This window comes from Ostrea edulis, chromosome 9, assembly GCF_947568905.1.
Source record: "Ostrea edulis chromosome 9, xbOstEdul1.1, whole genome shotgun sequence".
Lineage (NCBI taxonomy): Eukaryota > Metazoa > Mollusca > Bivalvia > Ostreida > Ostreidae > Ostrea > Ostrea edulis.
The window spans coordinates 27,286,077-27,303,449 of NC_079172.1; the positions used below are offsets into that span (position 1 = coordinate 27,286,077).

At 35.5% G+C, this 17,373-nt stretch overlaps 1 protein-coding gene across 1 annotated transcript in view; it reads right to left on the reverse strand.

Moving 5' to 3' along the window:
* LOC125678027 (protein ECT2-like) overlaps positions 1-17,373 on the reverse strand; it is a 58,635-nt gene that overhangs the window by 17,567 nt on the left and 23,695 nt on the right. The window contains exons 10-18 of the mRNA XM_056150015.1: positions 12,377-12,602; positions 12,031-12,155; positions 8,579-8,767; positions 8,238-8,348; positions 8,016-8,112; positions 7,646-7,727; positions 7,445-7,523; positions 5,591-5,710; positions 2,306-2,444 (exon numbers count right to left, since the gene is read on the reverse strand). Of these exons, the coding sequence (XP_056005990.1) occupies positions 2,306-2,444; positions 5,591-5,710; positions 7,445-7,523; positions 7,646-7,727; positions 8,016-8,112; positions 8,238-8,348; positions 8,579-8,767; positions 12,031-12,155; positions 12,377-12,602 (1,168 nt within the window). The remainder of the gene's footprint in view (positions 1-2,305; positions 2,445-5,590; positions 5,711-7,444; positions 7,524-7,645; positions 7,728-8,015; positions 8,113-8,237; positions 8,349-8,578; positions 8,768-12,030; positions 12,156-12,376; positions 12,603-17,373) is intronic.

Here is a 17,373-nt window from a genome sequence, read left to right on the forward strand (position 1 = left end):
AGTATTACAAAAGGGCCCCACATTGTGGCAATATTTGCAATGTTCAAAGTCCATAATATATATATAAACATAAAAAAATAATACATTTTCAACTCAAGAAAGCAAAAACTCAAACTTCATATGTAACCCATTGTTTTCAATTCAATAGCTGCAAGAATAATCTAAAAAGAAAGTCTGGAAAACTGCAAAATCCCTGAGATTTGCTAAATTCAAGGTCCATAACTTTTAAAAATAGGTCAAGAAATTTGATCTGTAACCCATTGATTAATTAAATTATTATTAAATTTTCTCAATTCAATAGGTGCAGGGATAGTCAAAGAAAGTCTGGAAAACTGTCAACAAATGTGTGCACAGGTTATTACTAAAGGGCTCCTTCCCTTAGGCAATGCCTTAATTATCATACAGGCTATCACTAAAGGTCTCCCGCCTGTAGGCGATGAGGCTATCACTAAAGGGCTCCTTCCTATAGGCGATGCCATAATTACCATACAGGTAATCACTAAAGGGCTTCTTCCTACAGGTGATGCCATAATTACCATACAGGCCATCACTAAAGGGCTCCCGCCTATGGGCGATGAGGCTATCACTAAAGGGCTCCCTCCTATAGGCGTAGCCCTAATTACCAATTTTAATCATCTCACCGTTGGGACTTATAATGTGTGTAAATACAAGAGGCCCATGGGCCTAGAATCGCTCTTCTGATATATTGTAGAACAGGCAAAAATTCTCACTAACCAAGATTCATCAATTAACAAAGTTTGATGATGTTAAGTCAAATAGTAACTGAAAATTTAAATGTAACTGTCCAAAAGTAGGTCACCATGACCTACTTTTGGTCTACACACTAAAGACTCAAGATGCATCAACTGACAAGTCATACAGTATTCAAATATAGCCGTCAAATTCCAAAAGAAGGCCACAGTGACCTACTTTTTGGTCGACACACTCCAAAGACTCAAGATGCATCAACTGACAAAGTTTGATAATTGAAGTCAAATAGTATCTGAAATATTCATATTTAAACGTCAAATTCCAAAAGTAGGTCACAGTGACCTACTTTTTGGTCGATACACTCTGAAGACTCAAGACCCATCAACTGACAAAGTTTGATAGTAAGTCAAATAATATCTGAAATATTCAAATATAGCTGTCAAATTCCAAAAGTAGGTCACAGTGACCTACTTTTTGGTCAACAAACTATGAAGACTCAAGATGCATCAACTGACAAAGTTTGATGATCATAGCTTTCATAGTGTCCAAAATATGCATCTAAAATTGAAAATGTGAAATTTGAATGTCTGCAAAATTCAAAAAGTAAGTCACTGTGACCTACTTTTTTTTTTTTTTTTAATAAATATGTTTCGAGGCCTCTAGATGCATCAACTGACAAGGTTTGATGATTCTAAACCTCTCAGTATCTGAAATAACAACCTAAAATGTATTCATAAATGATTAGCCATAAAATTCTGAAAGTAGGTCATGGTGACATACTTTTCAATGAAGCAGTTCAAGGTTTAATGATCCATCAACTGACAACTTTTGATGATCATAGGCTCGAAAGTGTCCAAGATATGCATCAAAATCCATTTAATAGTAAATACCTGCAAAATTCAAAAAGTAGGTCACCATGACCTACTTTTGAGACAACGTGATATTAGGTCCTAAGATGCATCAACTGACAAAATTTGATAATCCCAGTCCTTATACTAAGCAAAATATCAAAGTTTTAACAAAACAAAATTTAAGGTTTACTTTGAAGTGACCTTGAGACCACACCCTTTGCCCCAGGATGATGCCTTGAACAATTTTTTATCTACAACCTATCCTCATTCTTATGCATAAGTTTGGTGATAATTTGCCCAGTGGTTCTTGAGAAGATTTTTAAGCAACCACTACTTTTGTTTGCATTTTCCTAATTATCTCCCCTTGTTAAAGGGTCACAACCCTAGTTTTAGTACAAACGAAAGCCCTTGGGCCAAGGATACCCTGTGACAAATTTGACAAGAATTGGCCAAGGGGTTCTTGAGATATAGCCCTTTTTCCAAAAAGTTGACGCACACCACATGCCAGATATATGGCCATATGATTAGCTCTTTGAGCCTTCGGCTAAGAAGAGCTAAAACTGGAGACAAAAATTTCTTGAATACAGTATGTTATATGTATATATACCAGTTCAATGTTTTAGCAAATATGTTGCATATGAATATATACATGTACATGACTGGTCCATTTATGATTGTGTGTATATGTCATGTAACCAAACTTGATCACTTTTATTTTTTTAGTATCCGAGACAAATCTCTACCTTCAGATTCCCTATAGTTGATGACTCTCTTGACAGACTTAAGCTGCAGCAGACCGAGGTGCTTGTATGGTTTCTGCGGACTCCTCCTCAGGGCCGGGCTCTTTGCTGTACTTCCGTGCTTTGTTCTCCGTTTACAGATCTGGAAATATTACATGGACCAAATGTACATTAATATGCATAGCTAGAGAGTTTGCCTGTGATGACATCATCAGTTATGGTATTTATCAAATGACATCCAAAGAAATGCAGATATCTCAACAGACAGATGCTAATTAATGTCGTTATGCTTTGCAGGTGAAGATTCAGTAAACTACATGGTTTCCTCAAAACTTACTTTTAAAATCCAACAAACCTGATATTTTCTTAAAAATTGAAGAAAATCAAAATCCTAGCACTGTGAAAATTTTCAATACCCATACAAACTCTCTGTATATTAAATTAAGAATATCATCCTAACTTGAAAACTGTGGGAGGAGTTAGATGGACAAACCATGTACCCTCCACACATCATAAAATTTCAAGTAAAGGGACAAAACTCCTGCAAAAGGTCAAAATGGATTAAAATTGCATCATAAATGGATAAAATAATAAATGTTTATTCAGTATATACAATGTACATGTAAATATACATACATGTATTTACATGTTACAAGGATAACCCATGAAAGCTTATTTCCAATGGGGTCCTTTGATGCACGGATGTTGGCGCTAGGGGGTAATTTATGTTGGAGGAGACCCATGTATCTAAGCAGGCGACTACCATACCCTCTCATATACAACCATGCCAGTCAAGGGAATCAAATTCGGGTTGCAGCAATGAGCAAGAGCACTACCTCAGTGCTACCCAGACACCCTTTATATGTTTGCTATTTGTTAAGGGGTATTGATTTTTAAAAATGTTTTTTTCCCTCATATAGCCCCATTCTACACGAAACCTGCATTCTTGGCCCAGAGATGAGATATTTTACAATTTTGCTAGAGATCTCCACTCATTTAAACTACGCCGTTAGTCTGTGTGTTAGATGTTCAAAAGTATAAAGAAGAGACCAATTGATTGAATATTGTTTAACGTCCCTTTTGAGAATATTTCACGCATATGGAGACGTCCCCATTGCCGGTGAAGGGCTGCAAAATTTTGGCCTATGCTCGTCGCTTATGGCCTTTGAGCAGGGAGGGATCTTTATCGTGCCACATCTGTTGTGATACTGGACCTCGGTTTTTGTGGTCTCATCCAAAGGACCGTCCCATTTAGTTGCCTTCTACGACAAGCAAGGGGTACTGAGGATCTATTCTAACCTGGATCCCCATGGGATTATAAAGAAGAGAGCTCAATGCTTTTCACAATATGACCTATATAGTAAAGCACTGGGGACAGGCCCCTGACTAAAGGCAGCGAGTTTCACAAAGAGGTCTCCCTGCTCACTATAACTTAGTTTAGCTGTTTGGTATCAAGGATATTCCAAGAAATTTTCTGAAATGAAATATTGCATTTTCACTATATCAACATTCAAGCCCTGTCTTTTTATCAGAATTCCTGACCCAAGGGTTACCTATGTTAACATCTTAGGTTTGATGTGGCCATGGCATTAATGGGGCTCGAACTCGCAACCTCCCGGTTACAAAGCGAACTCTCTATCACTGAGCTACTGCGACCGGTCCTCGACCTAGGAGTTTTATCTACTTTTGACAACTTTAACCTAGGCCATAAAGTTTGAATGGTTAGTGATAGGGGTTTCATATCATACATGAGTATTCTTGTGACAAGACCTTTCTTTGGGTACCATAACTATTTTACTGCCATATAAGGGCATCAGTTTTTACAAATGTACATTATCTTATTACTGTATGAGATATGTAGATGAAGTCTTATTACAATGAGATATGTATATGTCTTGCTTCTGTATGACATATGTAGAAGTCTTGTTACTATGAGATATGTAGATGTCTTGTTACTGTATGAGATATGTAGAAGTCTTGTTACTATATGAGATATGTAGATGAAGTCTTGTTACTGTATGAGATATGTAGATGAAGTCTTGTTACTGTACGAGATATGTAGATGTCTTGTTACTATGAGATATGTAGATGTCTTGTTACTGTATGAGATATGTAGATGTCTTGTTACTGTATGAGATATGTAGATGTCTTGTTACTGTATGAGATATGTAGATGAAGTCTTGTTACTGTATGAGATATGTAGAAGTCTCGTTACTGTATGAGATATGTAGATGAAGTCTCGTTACTGAATGAGATATGTAGATGTCTTGTTACTGTATGAGATATGTAGAAGTCTCGTTACTATATGAGATATGTAGATGTCTTTGTTACTGTATGAGATATGTAGATGTCTTGTTACTGTATGAGATATGTAGATGTCTTGTTACTGTATGAGATATGTAGATGTCTTGTTACTGAATGAGATATGTAGATGTCTTGTTACTGTATGAGATATGTAGAAGTCTCGTTACTATATGAGATATGTAGATGTCTTGTTACTGTATGAGATATGTAGATGAAGTCTTGTTACTGTATGAGATATGTAGATGTCTTGTTACTGTATGAGATATGTAGATGAAGTCTTGTTACTATGAGATATGTAGATGTCTTGTTACTGTATGAGATATGTAGATGTCTTGTTACTGTATGAGATACAACTGTATGTAGATGTCTTGTTACTGTATGAGATATGTAGAAGTCTCGTTACTATATGAGATATGTAGATGTCTTGTTACTGTATGAGATATGTAGATGTCTTGTTACTGTATGAGATATGTAGATGAAGTCTTGTTACTATGAGATATGTAGATGAAGTTTTGTTACTATGAGATATGTAGATGAAGTCCCTCCCTATCATCAGATGCACAGACCTGAGGGCCATGGATATCATAATGTTGGCAGAGGCTAATCTCTTTATCATCACTATGTACTAAGTTTGGTTGTTTGATGTCCGAATGTCTAGAAGAATTTTACTCTATGTACTTGTTTCATTGTACAATATGTACTTGTTTCATTGTTTGGAGTCCAGGAGTCAAGAATTTCTATAAGGGCACCACTTTATAAGAGTTTGGCCCCACTCCTCAGTCCATAGAGGGACAAAGGTCACGAAATTGACAACTCCTGTTTCCCCTTTCCCAATAACTGTATGCTAATTTTGGTAAAAATTGACCCAATATTTTTTGAAAAGCAGTTGAAATGTTAACACAAGATGGAAGATGAAAACAGATCACAACAGGTCACCTGAATATATACAGTTGACCTAAAAATGGCCACTGGTGTTGAACAAACCTCTAAAGTATCTGTGAAGAGAAACAAGGAGAGGGGAAGATTGCGTCCACACAGCTCATCCGACAGCTCCACAACATCAGCCTTGATCACAAAACTTCGATGGGAGGAAAGTATTGTTGCCTGTGAAAAAGCATTCATGGGTGTCATAATGTGCTGATAAGCAATTTTTAGATTTATCTGAATATTATATTTTGCATACAAATATCAACCTTCTCAAGAAAACAGAAATAAGCTAATTAAGTGAATGCAGGTCACCTCAAGGTAGTCCATGGATAAGAAATATCTAATCTTTGGTGAGATAGATTACTACATACACATCATTTTAAAGGCTTACAAACAAAACTGTCAAGGGCATAAATCATAACTTGCAAACATGTTATTTGAATGACACATGCGTTACTTTACACACACATTTCTAGAACAATCAATAATTCATTTTCTTTATTTGTTCGACCTTACTGCTTCATTGATTTCGTCTGAAATTTGTGTTGTTGTTTTTTGTATTTCGGCTTATTGGATTCCATGAGGTAAAAGAACATGCAGCAGAAGACATGTAGCCATGGAGCAGGTGTAGTATTTTACTTTGAGGTGTTCTTTACATTTCTGCTGTTTGGGTGACATTTTCATCAACTTTTCCCAAAGATTTTGAATACTTTCCCCAGATTATGCAAGCTTTTAAATAAAACAAGAATTTGTTTTTGTCTTGGTGCACCACCGAGAATCTTTGGTGCACATGGTATAAAGTGAGGGATTGGGTTGACACAAAATTACATAACCAAAATGTTTTAAAAATAACCTGTTTGACTTAATAATGAAAAGAAAGAGTACCACAAAGTAATTAATGAAGGACAAGCAATGAGATGTAACTCATTGTGACAAAACAAACAAAAACTTATGTGTACGCTTTTTTCTAATAACGTGTTTACATGTCCCCGACTGCAAAAAGGATTTACCTAGAGATTTTTTAAAATAATAACCCCCCCCCCCCAATATAGCTTTATAATCAATGTAATACTATAAGGTCATAAATTCTGTCATTATCTCAGATAGGAAGACAAATTATAAAGAAAACTTTCTCAAGTTTCTGTGAAAAGTAAAATAAAGTCATTTATACCTATTAAAATGCGAATGTCTCTGCACAAAATTTGTAAAACTTGACATCAAGGGCAGATAACTCATAGGAAAGTTGTAAGAACGAACTCTAACAGTTTATGGAAGCTGGTTCATAATGGGTTGTAAAATATTTTACTCAAATTAATCTCTAATGTACTTCTGAACACAGTGTTCGAAATTCTATGTCAAATGACACTGGTCTATGCCAATTGTAATTGAGATAGACCAAATTGTCTATGCCAATTTTCTAGATTTATTGTAATAAAGTTATTCCAAAGGACCTTGCATGGTCAGCCAACATCTGATAAACATTATGAGGAAAGGAGGATATTGAAATGGAAAGAAAATATGCTTTCCAAGTACATTAGAAATAAATGAACATGTATTAAATTTGTGTTATTTTTTTTCAATGTTGTGGTCTATGCCAATTTGATGAGGTCTATGTCATCTTGTTTTGGCATAGACCCGTGGTCTATACCAAGTTTTAAACCAATTTCGAACACTGTGAACAACAATAAATTGTTGAACTATATTCTTCATAATACATGTACATGGAAATGTATAATCTAGAATCCGACTTGTGAAAGTTTGTAAATTGTAACTCTAGTCAATAATATTAAAACTCAGTGCTGATCAGTACCACTATAATTTTCTTACACCATGTACACCGACAAATATCATAATAAATGTCATGACTTTCATATGACTCTTGACTTTGAATTTTAAAACCTTTATACTTACAGGGCAATTGTCAATTTCATTCATAATATCAAACATCACAACCTGGTTATCAGTTTTTCTTTTATCTTCATTGATATGTCTGAAAACAAAATAACTTTTCGTAAAAATATTTTACACAAAACTCCACCTGGTTTTTACAGCAGTAATGTAAAAGCTGGAATTAAATTACAAGTACAGTATATAGAGAATAAATGAACTTACGTCATAATTTCCTTGAGTAAATCTATCGCATTTTCCAGTCTTTCATAATCAGGATTATCCCTGCTAGTTTTCTTTAAAATATCTATTGCAAGAAAACAAATTTCAAAAATCTGAACATACATTGTACATCATGCTCACGTACTGTGTCTATAGATTGTTTTTGCTTTCTAAATTTTTATCCCAAATGGGAATTGACATAAATCACATGGATTTTGTTGTTGTTGGTTTGGATGGGGGTGGGTGTTATACCTGCACCTTTCTTTATACACTAATTTTCTCCAAGTCTATGTCCAGTAATATTAAAATACACATTTCTGCTACATGTAAAACTTTATGTAAGATTATGGATTTCCATTTTGTCAGGGATTACCTCCAAGCAGCAGGGACACACTAGGCAGTCTCTGAACAGGCCGAATCAACAGCTCAGTCAGACTCTGACGTCCACACTCAGGCTTACTCTGACATACCTGATACAACAAAATGTAATCAATACAAAAGGAGATGAATTTTTTTAATCCTCAAAGTTTTTTGAATACTGAAATTTTAGTAGAAAATGACCTGCTTGAAAATATATTTAAACTTCTGTACTAACTTTTAGAAAGGCATGAAATCTTGTATTTGTTTTATCACATTTAGCTATGGTCTCCTTTGTCTGTTCAAAGTAATTCACAAAAGGGGGATATGCTTTCAGCATGGCCTCAGCCTGTAAGAAATTCAATAATCCAGTGAATGAACATAGACAATTTCTACAGGCTAAAATGCTTCTCTGAAAAATATAACTTTACAAAAATTCAACCAAAGTAAAAGCATATTATATATACACAAACAGAAATTAATTTATAAAAAAAACTTAAGTGCTGAATACTTTTGAGACATACAGTACCTATAACTGTATTTCTATATTATAATCTGACTTCACCTATATGTACTTACATGCTTTGATATGACTTGACCCACCAAGCACTCTTCCGTCCAGTTATCTATAAGAGCCAATAGCTCCTCCTTGATTTCACAGTGTATTTTGTAGATGGGGGGAATGTTACCGAAGATCAACTTAGTGTCTTGGGAGGCCAATATAGCACCGTGATATTGATTAGGTTTCTCGATTTCTGATTTAAAAACCTGTAACATAAAAGCTTGAATCAGGAGTCAAGATACATTGTACAATATACAAGTCCACTTAGTCAGGTAATATTATATATATATTGCATGTAGTTGAGGGTAACATTGAAAATTTTCACCCCGAGAAGACCATTTTCAATCAAGGTGTAGCCAAGGTTGGTAATGGTTTTTCAAGAGTTGAAAATTTTCAATGTTACCCTCAACTACTGTACATGCAATATTTGTTTTATCATACTGCATGTTACATAAACAACAAAGCAGAAAAACTTATATGTCTGTTGACATTCGATCAATCACTGTCATGTGATGATTTGTATATCAATGCAGGTATTCGTAATTATTACAAACGCTCAAACGACATCATCTAACAATCTACAGCGAACTGTACTCTCATAAATTTGACGCATGTGATAATTCTTATAATATCACCCATAGTCAAGTAATCAAATTTGACTAAATGACATGAAAGAATGACAAGAACCCCATGGGTCACATCACTCACCTGAGTCACCTTAGCCCATATTGAAAGATTTTCTCTATATATTTGTATGTAAAACTTTTGATCCCTATTGTGGCACCTACCTAATCCCAGGGCCCATGATTTTTATAAACTTGATTCTGCATTATATCAGAAAGCTTTCAGGCCAAGATAAATAAATTGTATGTTTCCGGTTCCCCGACTGACCCTAAAATATTTGAGCCGACCCTTAAAAATTTATCCACCAATATATATTCCGGGAGTAAACAATTCCGGTTTCACTATTAGAAATCCTAATCTCGATCACTTGCTTGTTTGATAAAATACATATATATCCTATACGCAAATGGCAGTGTGCTTGTCAAGCAAATTGCTGGCAACAGGGCTCGCGCTGCCCATCGCATTTTGCGATTTTTCAGGGGAAAATGCAATAGAAATTCTGGAAATGCGACACGGGCATTTCATATTTTAGATATTTCGGCGCCATCTTCAATGTCAGCTGTTGGCATCCAAACAGCCTCGGGCTGTTTTACCTGTGCAGAATGAATGTGGATACCCTGTCGCATGGAAACAATAAGACTTAGGGGCGTCTTCTTTATTTAGCAGTTTACACAAGACAAAGGGTTGATCCTCTATGTGCAGGTAGGTGTGAATGAAATTAACTGTGCACATGCGAGTTGCCTACATATCGTAATATACTGGGGAGATACCCTGAGTCATTTCATTACTGGGGAGGTACCTATTTTGGACTTGGTCAGTTACTATTAAATGGAGGAATGTTGGGAAATTGCATCATTCTTGAGGTCTTTGGAAAACGCAAAATTGTAGGTTCTTCTGAAATTGCTATGCTATCACCTTTTGACTTCACATCATCTTAAACCATTTAAAATTTATTTCAGACTTCCTGAAGCCCCTTATCCTCCACACGAGATTCACTAAAGGACCACCTTGTCATTCTGGATTTCAAGATGAAAACATGAGAATTCTTTGAAAAATGTGATGTGTTAAACTATGATGATGTGTTATGTTAACAGAAATTAATCTTCAGTAACTTTGTCATCAGTGACCTTTTCTGAGTATTATATGTCATTTACACTAATAACATAATTAATAAACATCTAGAAACTCATTTCTTATCTTTATTTAATATAGCCAGTTATAGGCTATGAAATACTCCTAATTTTTTCTTGTGTGAAATGGAATTAAGTCAACTTAGCCAAAAACAGTATTTGAAAATAAAACCATGATAGTGCTGAAATGCCATCTAGACTGAATGAAAAGCAATCTGATGAAATGCAATGTTCACTATATCATAATAATAGTGATTTATGATAAAAGTTAATCAAAGCTATGTTGTATACATCGTGTAAGAATAATAAGAGACATATATATGATATGTTGTATATGCCTCTTGAATAATACACATGAAATATAGATCTAACAGTAAATGTGTAGGAGTCGATGCACGCACGCCAGGTTGCGACTCAAAATTGTGGTCCAGTGTGAGCCCTGTGACGGACAATTACAATAGGAAAATGCAAACAACAAGAGGGAGAAAACTTTATGACTACAGTAAAAAAAAAAAAACAATGAATCATTGTTTAGAATTTTTAAGATGCATCATGAAGGACCGTCCATCTGAATGGCCAAAACTACAATATTATGCTGGCCAATAAACCGCATTCCAAATAACACGTAGCCGTATGAAGTTCAGGGCAGTATTTCTGTTGGTGATTTAGCCGGATTTAAAATGTAATATTATTTAGAGTTTATATGTGAACCGGATGTTGACCCTACATAATACACAGGGTTGTTAGTGGCAGTGAAACATCTCAGGATCTTCAAAAACAGTATAAAACTGTACTTCTCTTTGTAGAGACTGTTATTCGCATGGAAAACTGCCATTAATAGTAAGCCGCCCTTTTGTTAGAAAGAAGTGAACCTTGTTTTTCTCATTTTGTTTCTTGTCAAAGTTGAATTTTAAACGATAAAATGTTGAAATAAAATAAAATGTTTTTCCTACCTACCTACCCTATTTTTTTCCAGGTTGGAATAGGAAACAGACTATTAATTTATCTTGGCCTCATGTAAATGTAAACTATTTTGGCCCAGTGATTCTTCAGAAGAAGATTTTTAAAGATTTTCACCATATATTTGTATGTAAAATTATGATCTCCTATTGTGGCCCCATCCTATCCCCGGGGGCCATGATTTGAACAAACCTGAATCAGCATTATGTTGGAAGTTTTCCTGAAACATTCTACTTTCCTAACCCAATGGTTCTTGAGAAGATGTTTAAAGATTGTCCCTATATATTTCTATGTAAAACTTTGATCCCCTATTGTGGCCCCATCCTACCACCAGGGGTCATCATTTTAACAAACTTGAATCTGCACTATGTCAGGAAGCTTTCATGTAAATTTCAGCTTTTCTGGCCCAGTGGTTCTTGAGAGGAAAATTTTAAATGACCCCATCCTATTTTTGAGATTAACTCCCCTTTGAAGGGTACATGGCCCTTCATTTGAATAGACTTGAAAGCCCTTCACCTAAGGATGCGTTGAGCCAAGTTTGGTTGAAATTGGCTCAGTGATCTGGAGAAGAAGTCAAAAATGTAAAAAGTTTACAGACAGATGGACAGACAGACTACGGACAACAGGCTATCAGAAAAGCTCATTTGAGCTTTCAGCTCATGTGAGCTAATAAAACTTAATATCAAAGACTTGATATAAAACTCTCACACTTGTAACATAAAATTTATCATGGTTCACAAATTTGTTAGTCTTACATTTAAAATGGTGTGTAATATGCCAACATAGTTCTTTTCTGTTTGCAGTAATTCCATGACAACCTGTTGTCTAGGTGATAATTTTAATGGCATAACTTTGGACTTTTCTTCATTGTCATTTGTTTCTAGAGAAAAGAAAAACACACATCAAAGTTAAGTATGTATATAAAATAATGAAATGTAGAAAACAGCATAGTCTTAACTAAAAACTATATATTTGACAAAACTTTTCTCAATCTATTAACACTTTAAAAAACCAAACTAACCTTGCATGCATTTGGCCAAGTGTATGCATTATACACACACAGGGAGTGTGTATTCTTTCACAAGTTAAACAACAACTCACCAGTCAACACATCCGATTTATCCGGAGTGTTCGAAGCATCCAAGAATGAACTTGGACTCATGGAGATACGACTGTATTCACTGCTGGATCTCCGTTTGTACAATGGCGAGTCAAGATCTCCCTCTGCAGCCAGCTGGGCGATGTTCTCTTTTAATCTCTTTCTTTTTCGGGATTTGGAACCAGACATAGAGCGACCAGGTGTAAACACTGGCCCTGTATTTGTCTCCTAATCAAATCCAAATGCATGTTTGTTATAGTTAGACAGATGTATTTCAGTGCATTTACTTTTCTCTCATATACATGTATACATGTATGTACACACACACATATATGCAATCAATCAACTTTTACATCAAATCAAATTTTTACTTTTTCCTCTTACTTTTTACTCTTTCCATAGCATTATCTTTCATCCAAAGTGCAAATCAAATTAACCAATAAAAACTATTGTGTTCCAATAAACACATTTTTATCAAATGACCATCACAAAAGGAATATACATGCTGTCAGAGCATCAAAGTCCTGTATGTGTATAATTTTCACAATTTAAAACAGATCTCGATAAATGTTAAGTTACATAAATATAGGTAATAAAAACAAACATGTCAATATTGGTATTGTTTGGATATACCTGTAAAGTGTCAGTAAAATAATATACATGTATGTGTAGCAACATCTGAAACTTGATAGTTATCGCAATTCACCTTTGAATTAGAACGCTTTGGCCGATATAGTATTGCGTTGTGTGACGACACAATTGAATCTGTTTGTAATACAATTGCGAAATGCAACAGAAACTCTCATTGGTCCATATGTATAAGTCCGCCCAAATTCCCTTAAACGGGAGTAGTCAGCATTTGAAAACATGACGGCCAGATGCTAGATGGAAAAAAAAACTTCAAAGGAAGAAAGAGAAAAAGTTGTATTCTTGTGTTGTTGTCTCATAAATTTAATATGAAAAAATATTCCTAACATATTTTCCTACTATACTTGTGTCCAAACATACCTTCAAATATTTATTAAAGCCCCCATACGACCCAAAAACTCGATCACAACTTTTGATGATTTCGTTCGTAGACGTAGCCATGTTAGGTAGCCAGTCAATTCGAATCCCGGTCCATTTCCATATTGGCACAATAGCGTCTAGATGTGTACTAATAACCCACAAATATTTCAGTTAAATTGTTTAAATAATATACCACCCAAGTCCTATTAAATGATAATTATTCAAATAGCTAAACTCATGCACGGGAGTGCGGCTTTCATTAGTCATGAGCGGCCGCGCCGGCCGATCTCCATCTAATGGGCTTATGTAGCATTTTCGTTCATGTAGAGCTTATTTTACCTTTACAAAAACTGGTACAAAAATGTTTTAATTTCTATTAATTATTCGTGTTGATAATAAATGAAGAGCGAATACATAACTTACAACCGATTTTATGAATAGATACCAATAGCAAGAGTTCGAATTGACCGGCTACCTAACATGGCTACGTCAACAAACGAAATCATTCGAAGCTGCGAGTTTTCGGGTGGTGTGTGACTTTAATGAATATTTGAAGGTATGTTTGGACGCAAGTATATAGTAGGAAAATATGTTAAGATTTTTTTATATTGAGTTTATGAGACAGCAACACATTTCAGGCCTCAACCGTCCGCAGCTTTTTGTGACACGTAAATCGAAGGTTTTTATAAGAGGTGGATCTTTTCAAAGAGCTATGTACAGTTCTCCAGCTACACTGAATCCGCTCGAGAAAGTGGGTGGGCTGTAATCGGCCAATGAAAACTCTTGTTGTATTTCATCAAACATGTCATTCAAATTGTTCAATCGTCTCATTCAATTGTGTCGTCACACAACGCAATACTATATCGGGTAAAGCGTTCTAATTCAAAGGTGAATTGCGATAATCTTTTGTTTAATCACTAATGTGGAACCCAAAGTGCTTCCAAAATTCTGGATGTGGGTTACTAATTGTGAAATTAAATTCATTGCATGTGTTTTTTCAAAGACTGTGATTGAGAAGGACTTGCACCATGCTTACATTGCAGCATAAAATGACTAATCAAATCAATTATTCTTAAAGCCCAAGTTGGCATTCAATTTCCTATAGTATTTTAATGATACAATGAATTTCAAACTGAATCATGTCATCAGTTTAACATGAAATAAACCCTGGTGCATTTAACTGAAATATATATACATGTATCATCTCACGGCTTACCACATTACAACAAGAGTACCGCCAACGGTACATAATATTCCCGTGAAAAGCTAATATAGGGCATTTTTCTAACATCATATTTTGTAGAACTTTGCTTCAAGTAGTATCAGCAATCATCAGGGTGTGACATACTTTCTTTGTATTGTAAAAACAGACAAATCATGCACTCTTTAAGTAATATTTTCACTTGGCATAAGATGTATGTGTACTAAGTTTGATGGTCCTAGCCCCAACTTTTCGGCGTGTATCCTGCTACGACCTTGACCTTGAGTTTCCTCCCCTTCGCATAAAGTGTATGTGTACCAAATTTGACAGTCCTAGCCCCAATAGGTTTGTATACTGCCTACAGGGTTTTCCTACTAAGTGATACTGTGACCTTGACCTTTGAAAAATAATAGGCATCTTTCTCTAATATGGTGATCAAATGTACCAAGTTGCACTATCCTGGAGCTTATGGTTCGGTTTGTATCCTGCCTACAAAGTTTTCCTACTGTTATACTGCGAACTTGACCTTTGACCTCTAGCCTTGAAAAACAATAGGCATCTTCCTCTCATCATGGTGATCAAATGTACCAAGTTGCAATATTGCCCTGGAGCTTACAGTTCAGTTTGTATCCTGCTTACAATGTTTTCCAACTAAAAGATACTGCGACCTTGAACTTTGACCTCTAAACTTGAAAAACAATAGGCATCTTTCTTCCTCTCATCATAATGATCAATTGTACCAAGTAGCAATATCCTGGAGCTTACGATTCAAATTGTATCATGCTTACAAGGTTTTCCTACTAAATAATATTATACCTTGACCTTTGACTTCTGACCTTGAAAAATGATAGGCATCTTCCTTTCATCATGGTGATCAACTATACCAAGTTATAATATCCTGGAGCTTACGGTTTGGTTTGTATCCTGCCCATAAGGTTTTCCTACTAAGTGATACTATAGCCTTGACCTCTTGAAAAATAATTGGCATTTTCCTTTCATCATGGTGACAAAATGTACCTAGTTGTAAAGTCCTGGAGCTTACGGTCCGGTCTGTATCCTGCCCACAAGGTCCGGTAACAGACGGATGGACGATGCCATGCCAAACTACATCCCGTCTTCGATGGGCGTATAAAAATGTGTGCGACAATATACAATTATTGCTGTTTTTGAGGTCAATACGATGATTTAGACACCTGAGGAGTACAATATTCACCGAGCCCGAAGGGCGAGGTGAATATTGTACTTCAAAGGTGGCTAAATCATCGTATTGACCTCAAAAACAGCAATAATTGTTTTATTGCATGATTAAATGATTAAAAAACCCTTCAAGATTGTTAATGTGACGACCTGAAAACAAACCTGCTGAAATCTTAGCCGAACCCAGTGAGAAACGCGGAATTTCATTGGACGGCAAAAATAAGTATAATCGATCACGTCAAATTGGAAGTTCCCGACCTATTTTTGGTCCTATGTGGAAAAAATAATTCCTTATGTTCACCTGGAAGGTCACATGCAGGTAAACATAACGTAGTATGATTTCTACATTGTTGGATCTCAGCCAATTAGAGAGCTAGGAATTATTCAATCATATAATAAAACAAACTAGAAGGAGCAGTTTAGGTGGACTAAAACACATATTTCTCCTTTATAAAGTGGAGAACACTTGTTGTTTGTACACAAATTTTATACTGTAGATAGAAATTAATAAATGCAGTGGGTTTGTTTTTTTGGAAGATCAATTGTTTGATAGTGTGTTACTGAGCATCATGTGAGACTATACCACTCATAAGTAGATGTCAGCATCATGTGAGACTATACCACTCATAAGTAGATGTCATCTTTGCCATGAGGGGTTTAAAATTTGGACCTACATTTGTATGCTTAACACTTATGGTCTTTGAGCAGTGAGAATTCTTTTAGATGCTACACCTTCTACAACATGTACCGCAAACGGTACATAATACGCCCGTGAAATGCTAACATAGGGTGTTTTTCTTGTGCTATAATTTGTATAACTTAGCTTCAGGTAGTATCAGCCATCATGAGGCTGTGACAAACTTTCATATCAACAAAGGGTCTTAGCTTAAAAATTGAAATTTCCTCAAAATGGACCAAAGTTCAACCTGCAATTTTTTCAAAAATGGAAGAAAATCAAAATCCTTCACCAGATGCACATCTTCAGTACCTATACGAACACTACACAAAATAAGAAGGTCCTCACTTGAAAACTGTAGGGGGAGGAGTTGGGCAGACAAATTATGTACCCTTCATAGAATATTAATTTCTAAATAGACTAAGTTCAACAATCTGTAATTTTCTCAAAAATTGCAGAAAATCAAAATTCATCCCACATGCACATCTTCAATACCCATACAAACACTCCATAAAATAAGACGGCTCTCACTTGAAAACTGTGGGAAGAGTAGGGTGGACAAATTATGTACCCTCCATATAATAATTATTTCCAAATAAAGGGGCAAAACTCCTGGAAAAAAGGTCGAAATGGATCAAAATTGCAGTATGATCCAGAGTGACCCACAAAGAAGCTTCACAGCAAGTTTCAGCATATGTGAAAGGGAAATGAAATTATAAAGAGAAAACTCCGAACGGACGGATGTACAGACATCGCTGTACCATAATACGTCCCGTCTAAAGACGAGCGTATAAAAATCAGAATTCAAGGATGGCCTGTCCAAGAACTTCCAACCCATTCCTGATAAACTTGTTTAAATGACCCATATTTAAAGCTACATATACATGTATAGTCGAACCAAAGTAACATCTGAGGAA